General features: G+C 41.9%; 1 protein-coding gene across 1 annotated transcript in view; it reads right to left on the bottom strand.

Moving 5' to 3' along the window:
• Positions 1-2,674: 2,674 nt before the first annotated feature.
• The window catches only part of LOC139575929 (mucin-5B-like), a 30,524-nt gene continuing 13,466 nt past the window's right edge, over positions 2,675-19,732 (bottom strand). Inside the window, exons 30-48 of the mRNA XM_071401401.1 lie at positions 8,722-19,659; positions 8,400-8,605; positions 7,803-7,974; positions 7,435-7,682; positions 7,042-7,225; positions 6,687-6,888; positions 6,300-6,472; positions 6,100-6,169; positions 5,877-5,998; positions 5,631-5,662; positions 5,129-5,297; positions 4,860-4,964; positions 4,674-4,714; positions 4,355-4,477; positions 4,116-4,214; positions 3,908-4,036; positions 3,660-3,699; positions 3,336-3,459; positions 2,675-3,133 (exon numbers count right to left, since the gene is read on the bottom strand). Coding sequence (XP_071257502.1) covers positions 2,920-3,133; positions 3,336-3,459; positions 3,660-3,699; positions 3,908-4,036; positions 4,116-4,214; positions 4,355-4,477; positions 4,674-4,714; positions 4,860-4,964; positions 5,129-5,297; positions 5,631-5,662; positions 5,877-5,998; positions 6,100-6,169; positions 6,300-6,472; positions 6,687-6,888; positions 7,042-7,225; positions 7,435-7,682; positions 7,803-7,974; positions 8,400-8,605; positions 8,722-19,659 — 13,391 coding nt within the window. The 3' untranslated portion in view covers positions 2,675-2,919. The remainder of the gene's footprint in view (positions 3,134-3,335; positions 3,460-3,659; positions 3,700-3,907; positions 4,037-4,115; positions 4,215-4,354; positions 4,478-4,673; positions 4,715-4,859; positions 4,965-5,128; positions 5,298-5,630; positions 5,663-5,876; positions 5,999-6,099; positions 6,170-6,299; positions 6,473-6,686; positions 6,889-7,041; positions 7,226-7,434; positions 7,683-7,802; positions 7,975-8,399; positions 8,606-8,721; positions 19,660-19,732) is intronic.

Here is a 19,732-nt window from a genome sequence, read left to right as displayed (position 1 = left end):
ATAACTAGCCAGTTGTACAACTGAATGCCTCAGAATGAGTTATGTACAATTGATGTTGATGCAATGCTTTGTGGATCCTCCAGAAGCTTTAGATTTTTGAGATAGCAGTTGTTGAGAGCTCCCTAGCCAGTCTTCTCTGTATGTGTGTATTGACCAGTACTGTATTGAGCCTATCTGTGTATTGACCAGTACTGTATTGAGCCTATCTGTGTTTGGTATATACACTGAGCATACCAAACATTTGGAAGAACTTCCTAATATTGAGTTGCACCTCCCCCTTTTGCCATCAGAACAGCCTCAATTCGTGTGACATGGACTCAAGGTGTCGAAAGCATTCCACAGGGATGCTGGCCCATGTTCACTCCACTGCTTCCCACAATTGTGTAAAGTTGGCTGGATGTCCTTTGGGTGGTGGACCATTCTTGATATAAACGGGAAACTGTTGAACGTGAAAAACCCAGCAGCGCTGCTGTTTTGACACAAACCGGTGCGCCTGACACCTACTACCATACCCCATTTAAATGCACTTAAATATTTTGTTTTAACTATTCTCTGAATGGCACACATACAAAATCCATGTCTCAACTGTCTCAAGGCTTAAAAAACATTATTTAACCTCCTTCTACACTGATTGAAGTAGATTTAACAAGTCACATCAATATCGGATCATAGCTTTCACCTGGTCAGTCTATGTCATGGAAAGAGCAGGTGTTCTTAATGTTTTGTATACTCAGTGTATATCTGTATAAATATAGTTCTATATATTCAGAAGATTATGCCTTATTATGAAGACAAGAGATTTAGGACTTATCAAAATGTAACAAACAGAGATGTGCAAATCCTCCCATAAGTTGTTCACTGTTGGTGGAAGAATATAAGGGCGGCAGGTAGCCTAGCGGTAAGAGCGTTGGGCCATTAACCGGAAGGTCGCTGGTTCTGATCCCTGAGCTGGCAAGGTTGAAAGATATGCTGTTCTACCCTTGAGCAAGGCAGTTAACCCCCGAACAACTGCTCCCTGTGTGCCGATGACTTGGATGTGGATTAAGGCAGCCCCCCGCACCTCTCTGATTCAGAGGGTTTGGGTTAAATGCAGAAGACACATTTTGGTTGAATGTAGTCAGTTCTAGGTATCCCACTTTCCCTATATTGAGGTAATGCAATACCAGATAATTACATGGTATTATTGAAAGCAGCGAAGAAATAAACATATTACTGATATCATCCGTTCCCTTCACCCTATCTGAATTCACAGGCTTTATTGCAAATTGTTATAGGCTGTGAAAATCCCTGCTGGATTAATAAATAAAATGGTGTGCTCAACCAGATTACATGTTATTCAGAAAATTGGTATACGTTGGTATGATTATCATACAGATAAAATATCATGTCCTAACACTACCATATATAGGCCAACACATAAAGAGGAGACTTGTGAAGATCCATCGACATGAGGTATTGAATGTTGCCATCACCCCAAAGGCCTGATTTTAACATGGGGTTTTCATTTTATATTTGTATTTGCTTAATCTTCAGATGTGATTCATAAAAAAATGTATATAGTACATTTCCTTTATGCTTAGGCCATACTCCATGGGTGTCATACAGTATGTAAAAATACTTATTGTTTAAAGACTTCATTGCTGTTTAGTGATCCCAATTCTGGGCACTTATGTTTGATTGATTGAACTATCCGCTATTGATTTAACAAATGCAAGCACTTACATAAAAAAATATATAATTCTCTGTTTTCCCCGTACTTATCCCATTCTCATAGACATATGTTGAACATGATTGAGTCATGGTTAGCCAGACATGTCCATATAACTCTTACACATTTAGCCATTCTACTTATTTGTTCTTAAATGAACCTTCCTAAGCTAAAGAGAGCATAACATTTATTTCACTTTTACAGTCCTTTTAGATCAATGTGCACAAGGATGTTCGAAGGCACTCTAGCGGAAGTTAGGAAGGTTGTTCTGATTCTGTTGTAATGGAATGGCAAGGCTACGTGCTACAGCAGTTTACTTGGTTATCTGGTTTGAATGGGCATTACATTATATTTGCAATTAATTTCCTTTACTAATGACACATTATGGAAATAAATGTTATATCTGCATTTGTTTGGTCTTGTAGTGTATATCTCAACCTACTGATTTGTTTGCCATGCCATTTTTGGACTTTAAAATTATTGAAATTTACCCATTGGTTTTTGAAGAATACAACTTAAAAATGACTCATGAGCTTAGTTCAACTGTCGTACCCCATCAGAAACCCAAATATAAGCTTGTTTTACTTCTTTGTTTGTAAATGATGTAATTGTAAATAAACACTGTATAGACTCAACATGATTAAAGCCTAGATTCAATCCGTACTGTGGAAGATCTGTGTTACAGAGAAATTAATATATCAAGGTCATTTTCGATTGAGCAAAACATATGCTGCATTTACCGTTAATGTGGTCTCTGCAATCGCTGGAACATTGCCTTTAAAACATGCATATAGTGGGCAAAAAGTGATCTGATTGAATCTGGCCCTTAAACGATCATTTTGAGCTCATGGATGGTAGGTCCTTACATCCATAGCTCTGTTTGTAAATTTGAGAGTGGTTACATTTCTCCAGCCCCATTTGAGAATTGCTCAAAGAGCAAAAGGAACATGCAGAAAGAAGCACATGTTGAAGTTGCTGTTGTTTATTAATCACTACAAATGAGAAAAGAGATTCTCCACTACATTTATCATAGAAAATACATTCATTTTACAATGAAGGTATAAGAACATAACACTAAGTGTTGCCGATTGTAGAAATACACTGGCATGACAGATTTAATTAAAACGTAACAAGAAAACAAATTTGGACAAAAACATTCGATGTCATGAGGACAATTGCGATATCAGTGTGCATGTTGTCTCCCTAGACGTTTAGCGCCTTCTCCTGCGCTGTCTCGTCGTCCCCGGGGCGGCGGTCGTGCCTGCATCACAGTCTGTTACATGACATCCACACGACTCAACGTGGATGTAGGAGTGCTTGACCTTTGACCCATCAGGGCACATCAGCTCCACCTCTTTCTGGCTAGTGGTCGCCTCTTGGCAGCAGGAGCAGTAGTGCATCATGGTGTTCGCCTCTGCTGAGTACCTGCACATTCACAGAAACACAAGACAAGTTGAAAAGAGGGCTTGAATTCCCTGGGTTGTCTTGACAAGATGAGCACAGGAGCAATAAATAAGTCAAATTGTCTCCTAGTTCATAAAGGGCACACTAGACAGTGAATAGATGATCACTAACTGGGGCCTGAATGACATTGACTAGTGCTGCATTCAGCATCTGTAGTACTTACATAGAAGAGGTTCCACAGTTTCCTGAGCAGGAATTGATCTCCACAGGCTCTGCGGTCGCACAGCCACTGATGACAATGCTAGTGGTGGTGTACTTCATCTCACAGACATTGCTGCGTTCTGTGCCTGGTCAGGGAAGATGCATCAAGAGTTAGGCTACTGTTTGGTATGACACAGATGAAGCAGAAACAGCCAACATATACATTTTTGGCCAGTATGTAGTCACACAATGTTTCCGGTTGGTCTTGTTTAGATGACATAGCATGCTATTATTAACCAGTAGATAGGTGGTTATTAGGAATGCTTTGGCTGGACGTGTTACTTACAGGTCTTGCAACATCCATTTGCATCTGTCTTTTCTGTGCCCTGGGGTGAAAAATAGGAGAGATGATTTATAAGTGGCAGATTGTATACATTATGTGAGCTCCCTTCCATTCTAAATGTTACTGAAACATCTATTGCTATGACCCAAGAGCGCTAGGAATGATAGTAACATTCTGAGTGAAAATGGGAAACAGTGTAACTGCAGTGTTGATTGTCCCCACGATGGAGGTGAGATAGGACAGAAACTCACTGAAACACAGATCTCTGGGCTGAATGCAGGGCACACAGTCTTCACCTCCACTGGTATATATTGGCCACCAGTTTCCTCACATGTGTACTTCACACATTTGTCACCAGGTGGTGACCACGTTTCGTTCACCTATCGCAAAAGGAGAAGAGGATGTTTCAGATCATGCAGACAGATTATGTATCCTCATACACACGCTTGTCGTACTCACCTGAATAGTCTGTTTGGTCTTATCTGGCATAGTAACCACACAGCTTGTCTGCACACACTTCCCACAACACTGACCAGGTATGGCCTGATACTGGAAGCCCTAAGACGAGGATGGAGAGCCATCATTGAATCATTGTTCACTTATTTTATAAGCATGCAGTAGCTTCCAGAGTAGGCTACTGCAAGTTTCTTATAAATATGTAAATTAATTGATCATCTTTGTAAGAGAGACATGACTACCTGTGAACATGTAGTGTCGCAGGAGATATTTGTGCACACAATGTTGTTGAGCTTGGTGCTAGGATCCATGATCGAGCTGCAGGTACAATTCTCACAAGTTCCTTTAGGAACTTCAGCACCAGGCTGGAGTGAAAGAGAGAGACAAAAGTTATCATCCACTATAACAGACTGTTTAAATAGAGGAGGGTCAGAGTGCAAAGGGAGCAGTTCTATAGTAGAATGTGACCAATTATGAGGGCAGCAAACAAGCTATGTGTGTGTGAATCTTTCAGAAGCTTGTTGATTTTCATTTAATTTCTTTGAAATGACTTATTCTTACCTGGTACTCAATGTTATTGTAGACACATACACTCTTAGGAACTGAACAGACACACATTGAGAAGGAATCAGTCAGTGATACCAGTGACTCATGTCAGAGTTAATACAAATGCAACCAGTGATACATGGGAATTACAAAGTCAATGAACTAACTAAACCGCTGATGAAGTAAATCAAGGGGACTTACCACAGGTATACTCTGGACAGCAGCTTGAGATGGACGTGCTTATAATTGCCTCCCACCCTGGCTGGCAGTCCATCATGACTTTGGGGCAAAGCAGTGCATCACACTCTGTTACAGAGGTAACCAATGAGAAGTGATTAAAAGACAAGCCGATAGAGGGTCAAATAACCCCTATGACCCTACAGAACACTTCAGATAATCTTGGTCTAGTACTGTGTAAATAAGAGTTGGCTTTCTAATGATTTACTTGAAGGGTCTGCTCCATCACTCACCACATGTATATTTCTGGCAGCAGCCTTCTGTCTTGTTCACCAATCTGTATCCAGTCTCATTGCAGATGGGTATGGCTGGTGTGGGGCAAGTGATAGGCTGACACTGGACAATCATGGAGTCCATGTCACATGTGCACTGCTGGCAACCACTCTCCCATGTATCACCAGGCTTAAGAAAAAAACAGGGTAATGTCAGGTCAATACAGACACAGAAAAGAGTAACTCAACTGTTTTTGTTCTGCAGTGAACTGGATTTAACCATGGCAGTTAATATGAACCATCATTAGGTGAGAAGAAATGGGTTGGAGGTAGTTATTCCGAGATTTAAAGTTTTCTTCTGGTCAGTTCATTGGAAGGAAGAAAGAGGCCAAGACCTATACTAAGTCAATGAAAAGTATCCATCCAAGTAGGTAAGTTTCCCTGACTCACGTGAAATGCATCTCATGATATGTCTATGTGAGAATGAATATCTGGAGAATATTTAGATGGAGGAAATTCTTACCATTTTGGGGTTGCCATCAGGTCCTGTACAGCCTGAAAAATAAATAGAGGGTGTGTTTAAAAGTTTTGTCTCACATGGTTGGCGTCAAATTATTCTCACCTCCACATCAACACATTTTGTTAACCATTCCATTACAAATAAAGCCTGCAAACCATTATTTATGATTAATTTAATGTTTCAAAGTACAGAAAGGTCTAATTTTCATATTGATAGGTACCTGCAAAATGACCCATAACCCATTCTTACCACAGGAGACCACACAAGTATCAGAGTAGGTGCTGAACAAGACGGTTTTAGATGGACAGAAGCAACCCTCCTTTGTCTTATTGGTCATTTGGGTTTGATTGTTCAAATACTTCTCATTATATCTGCATACAAAAGAGGTTTGGGATTATGCAGGAGATCGTTTATTTAAAAGAAGGCTTATATGAATGAAATTTATATGACATCCAATCAGACTGAAGATTACCTGGTATTACATGTTGGTTCAACTGCTGGACCACATGGCATGTACAACTTAGTGGCTGGGCATGTATGCTCTGCAGGACAAAAACAGGTCACAGATATGCTGAACACAATCAAAAAAATAATAATTAAGTAGCTGCCTAAGACAAAAGTAGCTTCCTATGAATTTGTGGCATGACTACTATGCTTGGATTCATAGCTCACCACATTCTCCATCGGTGGACTTCCTCCAGTCAACGCAGATCCCTTTATTTGCACATTCAGATGCATACGCCTCCAGACTAGAGCAGCTAGAATTAGCATTGTTGCAGACATCTGATCTACAGGCCTGAATGAAGGCATCAGGAGAAATCGCTTTATGGCAGTCCTCAAAGACCCTTTGAAATAAAATAACATAGAGAGTGATTTAAAGAGATGCATGGAGTGCAACCTTTAACTAGAAATGCCAATGGAACCGTACCTGTATTATGATAAAAAACAGGTGCAAATACAAGAAAATGAACATGACAGAAAATGTACATTACAATTAGGAAGTGAATTCTTATTCTGTTCTTGTTCCCTTTTTCAAACTTAGTTTGATATGTTCCTTACTTGCTGTTCATGATTTCACAAATGACTGTCTTGCAGGGGGTAGGGGATGTGCTTGGGGTTGCCGTGGCAGTAGTGGGTGGTGCTGTTGGAGGAGTTGGACAGTCCTGGTTTGGAATCAGCCACTGGCTAGCTGCGACTGAGCAGCTCTGTATCTGACCATTAGGTGACTGGCAGTCATTCTTCTGGGAATTATCACAGGTACCTTGAAAATATGGATATTAAGTAGGGTAAAACCTAGTTAGCAAGGACAAGTCATAGTTGTCGTAAGCAATTTCTATAGGTTGGTCTAGATAGGAGCATCTACTGAAAGTTTGAAACTGTGAAATGTTTATTGACCCTCTTTAATAATACTCACCACACTGGCCCTCTGTGATGCTTTGGAAGAGGGAGTAAGGAAGGTTGATGCTAAATGATGACCCCTTGTAAGACACCTGAACCTTAAGATCAGTGATCTCCAGCACGACCTCCACACCAGTACTTGTTAGAGCAATGTCACCCATTCTGTAAGCTGGGTAGATCCGTTTACTGTTGACATATACCTGCATTTGTGTAGAAATGAATACACATTTAGATGGTTGAGTCATGTGTTATCTTGAAAGTAGTAACATGACAATGTTAACCCTATAATTGGTTTTCATTTAAAGTTATGGGATTTAAATAAAGCATGATAATGCAGCAGCATCATAAAACAATTATGGATATTAATAAAAAGCAAAAAAAATAAAAAGCATATTTTTTAAATAGTTACCACGTTTTCTGTTGTTTCACCAGATCTCTGCTGGGTTAGAATCACTTCATAGGATTTGTAATGAATGATAAGGGACTGAGGACAGAATCCACTGTCAGCGTTTCCACAGTAGTGGTTATCAACAATAATGGTAAGGTTGTATTTGAAGTTGATTTCTTTCACTAAGGTGTAGGAGCAGTTCTCCTGGAAATTGTAATATACTCCATCAAATGTCATGTAGTGAGATCCACCCCATCCACTGCATACACCTGCAACATGATAAAATATGAGTTGATAATAATCTAAGCTATTGACAGAGGACACTAAAAACTAATGAGCAATAATGTCTTATTTTCATTCAGATTGTTGGGTTGTATGTTGTCACTTACATTCACATTCATATGTAAAGCAGCATCCAGTTGAATCATAGACCTTGACAGATGGACGGCCATTCTCACACTGTAGTGGCTCCACTGGCTTGCATTTTACTGGTAGCTGGACAACAATGCCGTCCTGGCATATTGCTGTGGTACAGCTATTCAGCTGCCAAGATTCTCCATTCTGTCATTGATTTGATAGGGGAAAGCAATTACTCAAACATGCACAAGAATTGTTAAACATACTCTAAGTGTATGTCGGGGCATGAACTCTACAAGGTGTCGAAAGCTTTCCACAGGGATGCTGGCCCATGTTGACTCCAGTGCTTCCCACTATTGTGTCTTGTTGGCTGGATGTCCTTTGGGTGGTGGACAATTCTTAATGCATAAAGGAAACGGTTTGAAAAACTCAGCAGTGTTGTAGTTCTTGACACAAACCTGTGCGCCAGGCACCTACTACCATACTCCGTTCAACGACACTTCAATCTTTTGTCTTGCCCATTCAACCTCTGAATTGCACACATACACAATCCAAGTCTCAAGCATTAAAATACCATTTCACCCATTTTATTATTACCCCCCAAAAAAGATTTTTAGGGAAAAAATGACCTTTCTTGGTGGCTGAACGCTAGTGCAGTCTGGGGAGGATTGAGTTGTTGGTGGTGTGGTCGTGGTCTCTTCGGACGTTGTGGGAGAAACAGTGGGTGGTGTAGAGGAAGGACATGGATTTGATTCCACTTCAACTTGGCACGTTGCTTTGCAGTAGGCCGTGAAGCACCACCCTGAACCATCGGTCACATTATACACTAGGTTCCCTGATTGTTGAAAAAGGCAAGTGTTAGAACATTTCATTTTGCAAATGAAAGTTAATTGAAAGATTAGTGAAATGTAAGTTATTTTGATTGTCTGAATGACATTTATAACATGTTACCTGGTAGATACTGTGTCCCATTAACATTGCAAATGCACTGGCTGGTGGTGACTGCTTGTGATGTTGGTGTAATAATCACTTGTGGCGATGCTGAAGGATTTCTTGTTGTTGCTAATGGGCCTGTGATGACAACTGGCTCTGTTGTTTCTGTACTTGTTGTTGAAGGCTGTGATGTTGAAGTTGAAGTTACAACGACAGCAGTTGTAGAATATGTAATTGGGCCAGTGGTGACTTCTTTGGGTGGCTTTGTGGATGTAGATGGACTTGTCTCAGTTGTGGTTTCTTCAACTGTTGTTGTTCCACCTGTGGTAGGTGTAGTTGTTGTGGGTGAAATTATAGTTGTTGTTAAAGTAGTGGGATTCGAAGTTATGACAATTGGCCCTGTTGTTTCTTCACCTGTTGCTGTGGGCTGTGATGTTGAGGTTGAGATTTCAACAATTACAGTGGTGGAAGTGGTTGTTGGGCCGGTGGTGACTTCTTTGGGTGGCTTTGTGGATGTAGATGAAATTGTCTCAGTTGTGGTTTCTTCAACTGTTGTTGATCCACCTGTGGTAGGTGTAGTTGTTGTGGGTGTAAGTGTAGTTGTTGTTAAAGTAGTGGGATTGGAAGTTATCACTACTGGACCTGTTGTTTCTTCACCTGTTGTTATAGGATTAGATGTTGGCGTAGAGGTTTCAACAATTACAGTGGTGGAAGTGGTTGTTGGGCCGGTGGTGACTTCTTTAGGTAGCGTTGTGGATGTATATGGAATCGTCTCAGTTGTTGTTTCTTCAATTCTTGTAGTTCCACCTGTAGTAGGTGTAGTTGTTGTGGGTACAATTGTAGTTGTTGTTAAAGTAGTGGGATTGGATGTTATCACTACTGGACCTGTTGTTTCTTCACCTGTTGTTAGGGGCTGAGATGTTGATGTAGAGGTTTCAACAACTACAGTGGTGGAAGTGGTTGTTGGGCCGGTGGTGACTTCTTTGGGTGGCTTTGTGGATGTAAATGGACTTGTCTCAGTTGTGGTTTCTTCAACTGTTGTTGTTCCACCTGTGGTAGGTGTAGTTGTTGTGGGTGAAATTATAGTTGTTGTTAAAGTAGTGGGATTCGAAGTTATGACAATTGGCCCTGTTGTTTCTTCACCTGTTGCTGTGGGCTGTGATGTTGAGGTTGAGGTTTCAACAATTACAGTGGTGGAAGTGGTTGTTGGGCCGGTGGTGACTTCTTTGGGTGGCTTTGTGGATGTAGATGAAATTGTCTCAGTTGTTGTTTCTTCAACTGTTGTTGATCCACCTGTGGTAGGTGTAGTTGTTGTGGGTGTAAGTGTAGTTGTTGTTAAAGTAGTGGGATTGGAAGTTATCACTACTGGACCTGTTGTTTCTTCACCTGTTGTTATAGGATTAGATGTTGGCGTAGAGGTTTCAACAATTACAGTGGTGGAAGTGGTTGTTGGGCCGGTGGTGACTTCTTTAGGTAGCGTTGTGGATGTATATGGAATCGTCTCAGTTGTTGTTTCTTCAATTCTTGTAGTTCCACCTGTAGTAGGTGTAGTTGTTGTGGGTACAATTGTAGTTGTTGTTAAAGTAGTGGGATTGGATGTTATCACTACTGGACCTGTTGTTTCTTCACCTGTTGTTAGGGGCTGAGATGTTGATGTAGAGGTTTCAACAATTACAGTGGTGGAAGTGGTTGTTGGGCCGGTGGTGACTTCTTTGGGTGGCTTTGTGGATGTAAATGGACTTGTCTCAGTTGTGGTTTCTTCAACTGTTGTTGTTCCACCTGTGGTAGGTGTAGTTGTTGTGGGTGAAATTATAGTTGTTGTTAAAGTAGTGGGATTCGAAGTTATGACAATTGGCCCTGTTGTTTCTTCACCTGTTGCTGTGGGCTGTGATGTTGAGGTTGAGGTTTCAACAATTACAGTGGTGGAAGTGGTTGTTGGGCCGGTGGTGACTTCTTTGGGTGGCTTTGTGGATGTAGATGAAATTGTCTCAGTTGTGGTTTCTTCAACTGTTGTTGTTCCACCTGTGGTAGGTGTAGTTGTTGTGGGTGAAATTGTAGTTGTTGTTAAAGTAGTGGGATTGGAAGTTATGACAATTGGCCCTGTTGTTTCTTCACCTGTTGCTGTGGGCTGTGATGTTGAGGTTGAGGTTTCATCAATTACAGTGGTGGAAGTGGTTGTTGGGCCGGTGGTGACTTCTTTGGGTGGCTTTGTGGATGTAGATGAAATTGTCTCAGTTGTTGTGTCTTCAACTGTTGTTGATCCACCTGTGGTAGGTGTAGTTGTTGTGGGTGTAAGTGTAGTTGTTGTTAAAGTAGTGGGATTGGAAGTTATCACTACTGGACCTGTTGTTTCTTCACCTGTTGTTATAGGATTAGATGTTGGCGTAGAGGTTTCAACAATTACAGTGGTGGAAGTGGTTGTTGGGCCGGTGGTGACTTCTTTAGGTAGCGTTGTGGATGTATATGGAATCGTCTCAGTTGTTGTTTCTTCAATTCTTGTAGTTCCACCTGTAGTAGGTGTAGTTGTTGTGGGTACAATTGTAGTTGTTGTTAAAGTAGTGGGATTGGATGTTATCACTACTGGACCTGTTGTTTCTTCACCTGTTGTTAGGGGCTGAGATGTTGATGTAGAGGTTTCAACAATTACAGTGGTGGAAGTGGTTGTTGGGCCGGTGGTGACTTCTTTGGGTGGCTTTGTGGATGTAAATGGACTTGTCTCAGTTGTGGTTTCTTCAACTGTTGTTGTTCCACCTGTGGTAGGTGTAGTTGTTGTGGGTGAAATTATAGTTGTTGTTAAAGTAGTGGGATTCGAAGTTATGACAATTGGCCCTGTTGTTTCTTCGCCTGTTGCTGTGGGCTGTGATGTTGAGGTTGAGGTTTCAACAATTACAGTGGTGGAAGTGGTTGTTGGGCCGGTGGTGACTTCTTTGGGTGGCTTTGTGGATGTAGATGAAATTGTCTCAGTTGTGGTTTCTTCAACTGTTGTTGTTCCACCTGTGGTAGGTGTAGTTGTTGTGGGTGAAATTGTAGTTGTTGTTAAAGTAGTGGGATTGGAAGTTATGACAATTGGCCCTGTTGTTTCTTCACCTGTTGCTGTGGGCTGTGATGTTGAGGTTGAGGTTTCAACAATTACAGTGGTGGAAGTGGTTGTTGGGCCGGTGGTGACTTCTTTGGGTGGCTTTGTGGATGTAGATGAAATTGTCTCAGTTGTTGTTTCTTCAACTGTTGTTGATCCACCTGTGGTAGGTGTAGTTGTTGTGGGTGTAAGTGTAGTTGTTGTTAAAGTAGTGGGATTGGAAGTTATCACTACTGGACCTGTTGTTTCTTCACCTGTTGTTATAGGATTAGATGTTGGCGTAGAGGTTTCAACAATTACAGTGGTGGAAGTGGTTGTTGGGCCGGTGGTGACTTCTTTAGGTAGCGTTGTGGATGTATATGGAATCGTCTCAGTTGTTGTTTCTTCAATTCTTGTAGTTCCACCTGTAGTAGGTGTAGTTGTTGTGGGTACAATTGTAGTTGTTGTTAAAGTAGTGGGATTGGATGTTATCACTACTGGACCTGTTGTTTCTTCACCTGTTGTTATGGGCTGAGATGTTGATGTAGAGGTTTCAACAATTACAGTGGTGGAAGTGGTTGTTGGGCCGGTGGTGACTTCTTTGGGTGGCTTTGTGGATGTAAATGGACTTGTCTCAGTTGTGGTTTCTTCAACTGTTGTTTTTCCACCTGTGGTAGGTGTAGTTGTTGTGGGTGAAATTGTAGTTGTTGTTAAAGTAGTGGGATTGGAAGTTATGACAATTGGCCCTGTTGTTTCTTCACCTGTTGCTGTGGGCTGTGATGTTGAGGTTGATGTTTCAACAATTACAGTGGTGGAAGCGGTTGTTGGGCCGGTGGTGACTTCTTTAGGTAGCGTTGTGGATGTAGATGAAATTGTCTCAGTTGTTGTTTCTTCAATTCTTGTAGTTCCACCTGTAGTAGGTGTAGTTGTTGTGGGTACAATTGTAGTTGTTGTTAAAGTAGTGGGATTGGAAGTTATCACTACTGGACCTGTTGTTTCTTCACCTGTTGTTAGGGGCTGAGATGTTGATGTAGAGGTTTCAACAACTACAGTGGTGGAAGTGGTTGTTGGGCCGGTGGTGACTTCTTTGGGTGGCTTTGTGGATGTAGATGAAATTGTCTCAGTTGTGGTTTCTTCAACTGTTGTTGTTCCACCTGTGGTAGGTGTAGTTGTTGTGGGTGAAATTGTAGTTGTTGTTGAAGTAGTGGGATTGGAAGTTATGACAATTGGCCCTGTTGTTTCTTCACCTGTTGCTGTGGGCTGTGATGTTGAGGTAGAGGTTTCAACAATTACAGTGGTGGAAGTGGTTGTTGGGCCGGTGGTGACTTCTTTGGGTGGCTTTGTGGATGTAGATGAAATTGTCTCAGTTGTTGTTTCTTCAACTGTTGTTGATCCACCTGTGGTAGGTGTAGTTGTTGTGGGTGTAAGTGTAGTTGTTGTTAAAGTAGTGGGATTGGAAGTTATCACTACTGGACCTGTTGTTTCTTCACCTGTTGTTATAGGATTAGATGTTGGCGAAGAGGTTTCAACAATTACAGTGGTGGAAGTGGTTGTTGGGCCGGTGGTGACTTCTTTAGGTAGCGTTGTGGATGTATATGGAATCGTCTCAGTTGTGGTTTCTTCAACTGTTGTTGTTCCACCTGTGGTAGGTGTGGTTGTTGTGGGTGAAATCATAGTTGTTGTTAAAGTAGTGGGATTCGAAGTTATGACAATTGGCCCTGTTGTTTCTTCACCTGTTGATGTGGGCTTTGTTGTTGAGGTAGAGATTTCAACAATTACAGTGGTGGAAGTGGTTGTTGGGCCGGTGGTGACTTCTTTAGGGGGCGTTGTAGATGTAGATGAAATTGTCTCAGTTGTTGTTTCTTCAACTGTTGTTGTTCCACCTGTGGTAGGTGTAGTTGTTGTGGGTACAATTGTAGTTGTTGTTAAAGTAGTGGGATTGAAAGTTATCACTACTGGACCTGTTGTTTCTTCAACTGTTGTTATGTGATGAGATGTTGAGGTAGAGGTTTCAACAATCACAGTGGTGGAAGCGGTTGTTGGGCCAGTGGTGACTTCTTTGGGTGGCGTTGTGGATGTAGATGGACTTGTCTCAGTAGTGGTTTCTTCAACTGTTGTTGTTCCACCTGTGGTAGGTGTAGTTGTTGTGGGTGTAATTGTAGTTGTTGTTAAAGTAGTGGGATTGGAAGTTATAACAACTGGCCCTGTTGTTTCTTCACCTGTTGCTGTGGGCTGTGATGTTGAGGTAGAGGTTTCAACAACTACAGTGGTGGAAGTGGTTGTTGGGCCGGTGGTGACTTCTTTAGGTAGCGTTGTGGATGTAGATGAAATCGTCTCAGTTGTTGTTTCTTCAATTCTTGTAGTTCCACCTGTAGTAGGTGTAGTTGTTGTGGGTGCAATTGTAGTTGTTGTTAAAGTAGTGGGATTGGAAGTTATCACTACTGGACCTGTTGTTTCTTCACCTGTTGTTATAGGATTAGATGTTGATGTAGAGGTTTCAACAACTACAGTGGTGGAAGTGGTTGTTGGGCCGGTGGTGACTTCTTTGGGTGGCTTTGTGGATGTAGATGAAATTGTCTCAGTTGTGGTTTCTTCAACTGTTGTTGTTCCACCTGTGGTAGGTGTAGTTGTTGTGGGTGAAATTGTAGTTGTTGTTGAAGTAGTGGGATTGGAAGTTATGACAATTGGCCCTGTTGTTTCTTCACCTGTTGCTGTGGGCTGTGATGTTGAGGTAGAGGTTTCAACAATTACAGTGGTGGAAGTGGTTGTTGGGCCGGTGGTGACTTCTTTGGGTGGCTTTGTGGATGTAGATGAAATTGTCTCAGTTGTTGTTTCTTCAACTGTTGTTGATCCACCTGTGGTAGGTGTAGTTGTTGTGGGTGTAAGTGTAGTTGTTGTTAAAGTAGTGGGATTGGAAGTTATCACTACTGGACTTGTTGTTTCTTCACCTGTTGTTATAGGATTAGATTTTGGCGTAGAGGTTTCAACAATTACAGTGGTGGAAGTGGTTGTTGGGCCGGTGGTGACTTCTTTAGGTAGCGTTGTGGATGTATATGGAATCGTCTCAGTTGTGGTTTCTTCAACTGTTGTTGTTCCACCTGTGGTAGGTGTGGTTGTTGTGGGTGAAATCATAGTTGTTGTTAAAGTAGTGGGATTCGAAGTTATGACAATTGGCCCTGTTGTTTCTTCACCTGTTGATGTGGGCTGTGTTGTTGAGGTAGAGATTTCAACAATTACAGTGGTGGAAGTGGTTGTTGGGCCGGTGGTGACTTCTTTAGGGGGCGTTGTAGATGTAGATGAAATTGTCTCAGTTGTTGTTTCTTCAACTGTTGTTGTTCCACCTGTGGTAGGTGTAGTTGTTGTGGGTACAATTGTAGTTGTTGTTAAAGTAGTGGGATTGAAAGTTATCACTACTGGACCTGTTGTTTCTTCAACTGTTGTTATGTGATGAGATGTTGAGGTAGAGGTTTCAACAATCACAGTGGTGGAAGCGGTTGTTGGGCCAGTGGTGACTTCTTTGGGTGGCGTTGTGGATGTAGATGGACTTGTCTCAGTAGTGGTTTCTTCAACTGTTGTTGTTCCACCTGTGGTAGGTGTAGTTGTTGTGGGTGTAATTGTAGTTGTTGTTAAAGTAGTGGGATTGGAAGTTATAACAACTGGCCCTGTTGTTTCTTCACCTGTTGCTGTGGGCTGTGATGTTGAGGTAGAGGTTTCAACAATTACAGTGGTGGAAGTGGTTGTTGGGCCAGTGGTGACTTCTTTAGGTGGCTTTGTGGATGTAGATGAAATCGTCTCAGTTGTTGTTTCTTCAATTCTTGTAGTTCCACCTGTAGTAGGTGTAGTTGTTGTGGGTGCAATTGTAGTTGTTGTTAAAGTAGTGGGATTGGAAGTTATCACTACTGGACCTGTTGTTTCTTCACCTGTTGTTATAGGATTAGATGTTGATGTAGAGGTTTCAACAATTACAGTGGTGGAAGTGGTTGTTGGGCCGGTGGTGACTTCTTTAGGGGGCGTTGTAGATGTAGATGAAATTGTCTCAGTTGTTGTTTCTTCAACTGTTGTTGTTCCACCTGTGGTAGGTGTAGTTGTTGTGGGTACAATTGTAGTTGTTGTTAAAGTAGTGGGATTGAAAGTTATCACTACTGGACCTGTTGTTTCTTCAACTGTTGTTATGTGATGAGATGTTGAGGTAGAGGTTTCAACAATCACAGTGGTGGAAGCGGTTGTTGGGCCAGTGGTGACTTCTTTGGGTGACGTTGTGGATGTAGATGGACTTCTCTCAGTAGTGGTTTCTTCAACTGTTGTTGTTCCACCTGTGGTAGGTGTAGTTGTTGTGGGTGTAATTGTAGTTGTTGTTAAAGTAGTGGGATTGGAAGTTATAACAACTGGCCCTGTTGTTTCTTCACCTGTTGCTGTGGGCTGTGATGTTGAGGTAGAGGTTTCAACAATTACAGTGGTGGAAGTGGTTGTTGGGCCAGTGGTGACTTCTTTAGGTAGCGTTGTGGATGTATATGGAATCGTCTCAGTTGTTGTTTCTTCAATTCTTGTAGTTCCACCTGTAGTAGGTGTAGTTGTTGTGGGTGCAATTGTAGTTGTTGTTAAAGTAGTGGGATTGGAAGTTATCACTACTGGACCTGTTGTTTCTTCACCTGTTGTTATAGGATTAGATGTTGAGGTAGAGGTTTCAACAATTACAGTGGTGGAAGTGGTTGTTGGGCCGGTGGTGACTTCTTTAGGTGGCTTTGTGGATGTAGATGAAATTGTCTCAGTTGTTGTTTCTTCAACTGTTGTTGATCCACCTGTGGTAGGTGTAGTTGTTGTGGGTGTAAGTGTAAGTGTAGTTGTTGTTAAAGTAGTGGGATTCGAAGTTATGACAATTGGCCCTGTTGTTTCTCCACCTGTTGATGTGGGCTGTGTTGTTGAGGTAGAGGTTTCAACAATTACAGTGGTGGAAGTGGTTGTTGGGCCGGTGGTGACTTCTTTGGGTGGCTTTGTGGATGTAAATTGAATCGTCTCAATTGTTGTTTCTTCAATTCTTGTAGTTCCACCTGTAGTAGGTGTAGTTGTTGTGGGTACAATTGTAGTTGTTGTTAAAGTAGTGGGATTGAAAGTTATCACTACTGGACCTGTTGTTTCTTCACCTGTTGTTATAGGATGAGATGTTGAGGTAGAGGTTTCAACAATCACAGTGGTGGAAGCGGTTGTTGGGCCGGTGGTGACTTCTTTAGGTAGCGTTGTGGATGTAGATGACATTGTCTCAGTTGTGGTTTCTTCAAATGTTGTTGTTCCACCTGTGGTAGGTGTAGTTGTTGTGGGTGAAATTGTAGTTGTTGTTGAAGTAGTGGGATTGGAAGATATGACAATTGGCCCTGTTGTTTCTTCACCTGTTGCTGTGGGCTGTGATGTTGAGGTTGAGGTTTCAACAATTACAGTGGTGGAAGTGGTTGTTGGGCCGGTGGTGACTTCTTTGGGTGGCTTTGTGGATGTAGATGAAATTGTCTCAGTTGTTGTTTCTTCAACTGTTGTTGATCCACCTGTGGTAGGTGTAGTTGTTGTGGGTGTAAGTGTAGTTGTTGTTAAAGTAGTGGGATTGGAAGTTATCACTACTGGACCTGTTGTTTCTTCACCTGTTGTTATAGGATTAGATGTTGGCGTAGAGGTTTCAACAATTACAGTGGTGGAAGTGGTTGTTGGGCCGGTGGTGACTTCTTTAGGTAGCGTTGTGGATGTATATGGAATCGTCTCAGTTGTTGTTTCTTCAATTCTTGTAGTTCCACCTGTAGTAGGTGTAGTTGTTGTGGGTACAATTGTAGTTGTTGTTAAAGTAGTGGGATTGGATGTTATCACTACTGGACCTGTTGTTTCTTCACCTGTTGTTAGGGGCTGAGATGTTGATGTAGAGGTTTCAACAATTACAGTGGTGGAAGTGGTTGTTGGGCCGGTGGTGACTTCTTTGGGTGGCTTTGTGGAAGTAGATGGACTTGTCTCAGTTGTGGTTTCTTCAACTGTTGTTGTTCCACCTGTGGTAGGTGTAGTTGTTGTGGGTGAAATTATAGTTGTTGTTAAAGTAGTGGGATTCGAAGTTATGACAATTGGCCCTGTTGTTTCTTCACCTGTTGATGTGGGCTGTGTTGTTGAGGTAGAGATTTCAACAATTACAGTGGTGGAAGTGGTTGTTGGGCCGGTGGTGACTTCTTTACGTGGCTTTGTGGATGTAAATGAAATTGTCTCAGTTGTTGTTTCTTCAACTGTTGTTGATCCACCTGTGGTAGGTGTAGTTGTTGTGGGTGTAAGTGTAGTTGTTGTTAAAGTAGTGGGATTGGAAGTTATAACAACTGGCCCTGTTGTTTCTTCACCTGTTGCTGTGGGCTGTGATGTTGATGTAGAGGTTTCAACAATCACAGTGGTGGAAGTGGTTGTTGGGCCTGTGGTGACTTCTTTGGGTGGCGTTGTAGATGTATATGGAATCGTCTCAGTTGTTGTTTCTTCAGTTCTTGTAGTTCCACCTGTGGTAGGTGTAGTTGTTGTGGGTGTACTTGTAGTTGTTGTTAAAGTAGTGGGATTGGAAGTTATCAATACTGGCCCTGTTGTTTCTTCACCTGTTGCTGTGGGCTGTGATGTTGAGGTAGACGTTTCAACTACAGTGGTGGAAGTGGTTGTTGGGCCGGTGGTGACTTCTTTAGGTAGCGTTGTGGATGTATATGGAATCGTCTCAGTTGTTGTTTCTTCAATTCTTGTAGTTCCACCTGTAGAAGGTGTAGTTGTTGTGGGTACAATTGTAGTTGTTGTTAAAGTAGTGGGATTGGATGTTATCACTACTGGACCTGTTGTTTCTTCACCTGTTGTTAGGTGAAGAGATGTTGATGTAGAGGTTTCAACAATTACAGTGGTGGAAGTGGTTGTTGGGCCAGTGGTGACTTCTTTGGGTGGCTTTGTGGATGTAGATGGGCTTGTCTCAGTTGTGGTTTCTTCAACTGTTGTTGTTCCACCTGTGGTAGGTGTAGTTGTTGTGAGTGTAAGTGTAGTTGTTGTTAAAGTAGTGGGATTGGAAGTTATCACTACTGGACCTGTTGTTTCTTCACCTGTTGTTAGGGGCTGAGATGTTGATGTAAAGGTTTCAACAATTACAGTGGCGGAAGTGGTTGTTGGGCCGGTGGTGACTTCTTTGGGTGGCTTTGTGGATGTAGATGGACTTGTCTCAGTTGTGGTTTCTTCAACTGTTGTTGTTCCACCTGTGGTAGGTGTAGTTGTTGTGGGTGTAAGTGTAGTTGTTGTTAAAGTAGTGGGACTGGAAGTTATCACTAGTGGACCTGTTGTTTCTTCACCTGTTGCTGTGGGCTGTGATGTTGAGGTAGAGGTTTCAACACTTACGGTTGTGGAAGTGGTTGTTGGGCCGGTGGTGACTTCTTTAGGGGGCGTTGTAGATGTATATGGAATCGTCTCAGTTGTTGTTTCTTCAATTCTTGTAGTTCCACCTGTAGTAGGTGTAGTTGTTGTGGGTACAATTGTAGTTGTTGTTAAAATAGTGGGATTGGATGTTATCACTACTGGACGTGTTGTTTCCTCACTTGTTGTTTTGGGCTGTGATGATGAGGTAGAGGTTTCAATAATTACAGTTTTGGAAGTGGTTGTTGGGCCGGTGGTGACTTCTTTCGGTGGATTTGTGGATGTGATATTCTCAGTTGTGGTTTCTTCCTTTGTTGAAGTCTCAGCTGTGGTCGATGTAGCTACTTTTCCACTTGTTGAGGGTACCATAGTTGTTGTAGTTACAGTTGTCGGTTTTGGAATTGTGACTGTACTTGCTCCTGATGTTGTAGTTGAAGGATTTAATGATGAACTTGTGCTGATTTTAGGGGTCATCTCCATTGTTGTGGAAGACCAAGTTGAAGTAGATGTTGGTTCTGTTTTTGAAAAATATATATCTTTAGTTTACTAGGCCTGAAAATAACAATTTATCTTACCAAATAGCTCACA

Source organism: Salvelinus alpinus, chromosome 5, assembly GCF_045679555.1.
Source record: "Salvelinus alpinus chromosome 5, SLU_Salpinus.1, whole genome shotgun sequence".
NCBI lineage: Eukaryota > Metazoa > Chordata > Actinopteri > Salmoniformes > Salmonidae > Salvelinus > Salvelinus alpinus.
Note: the sequence above shows the minus strand (reverse complement) of the source record. Positions and strands in the feature narration are given on the sequence as shown.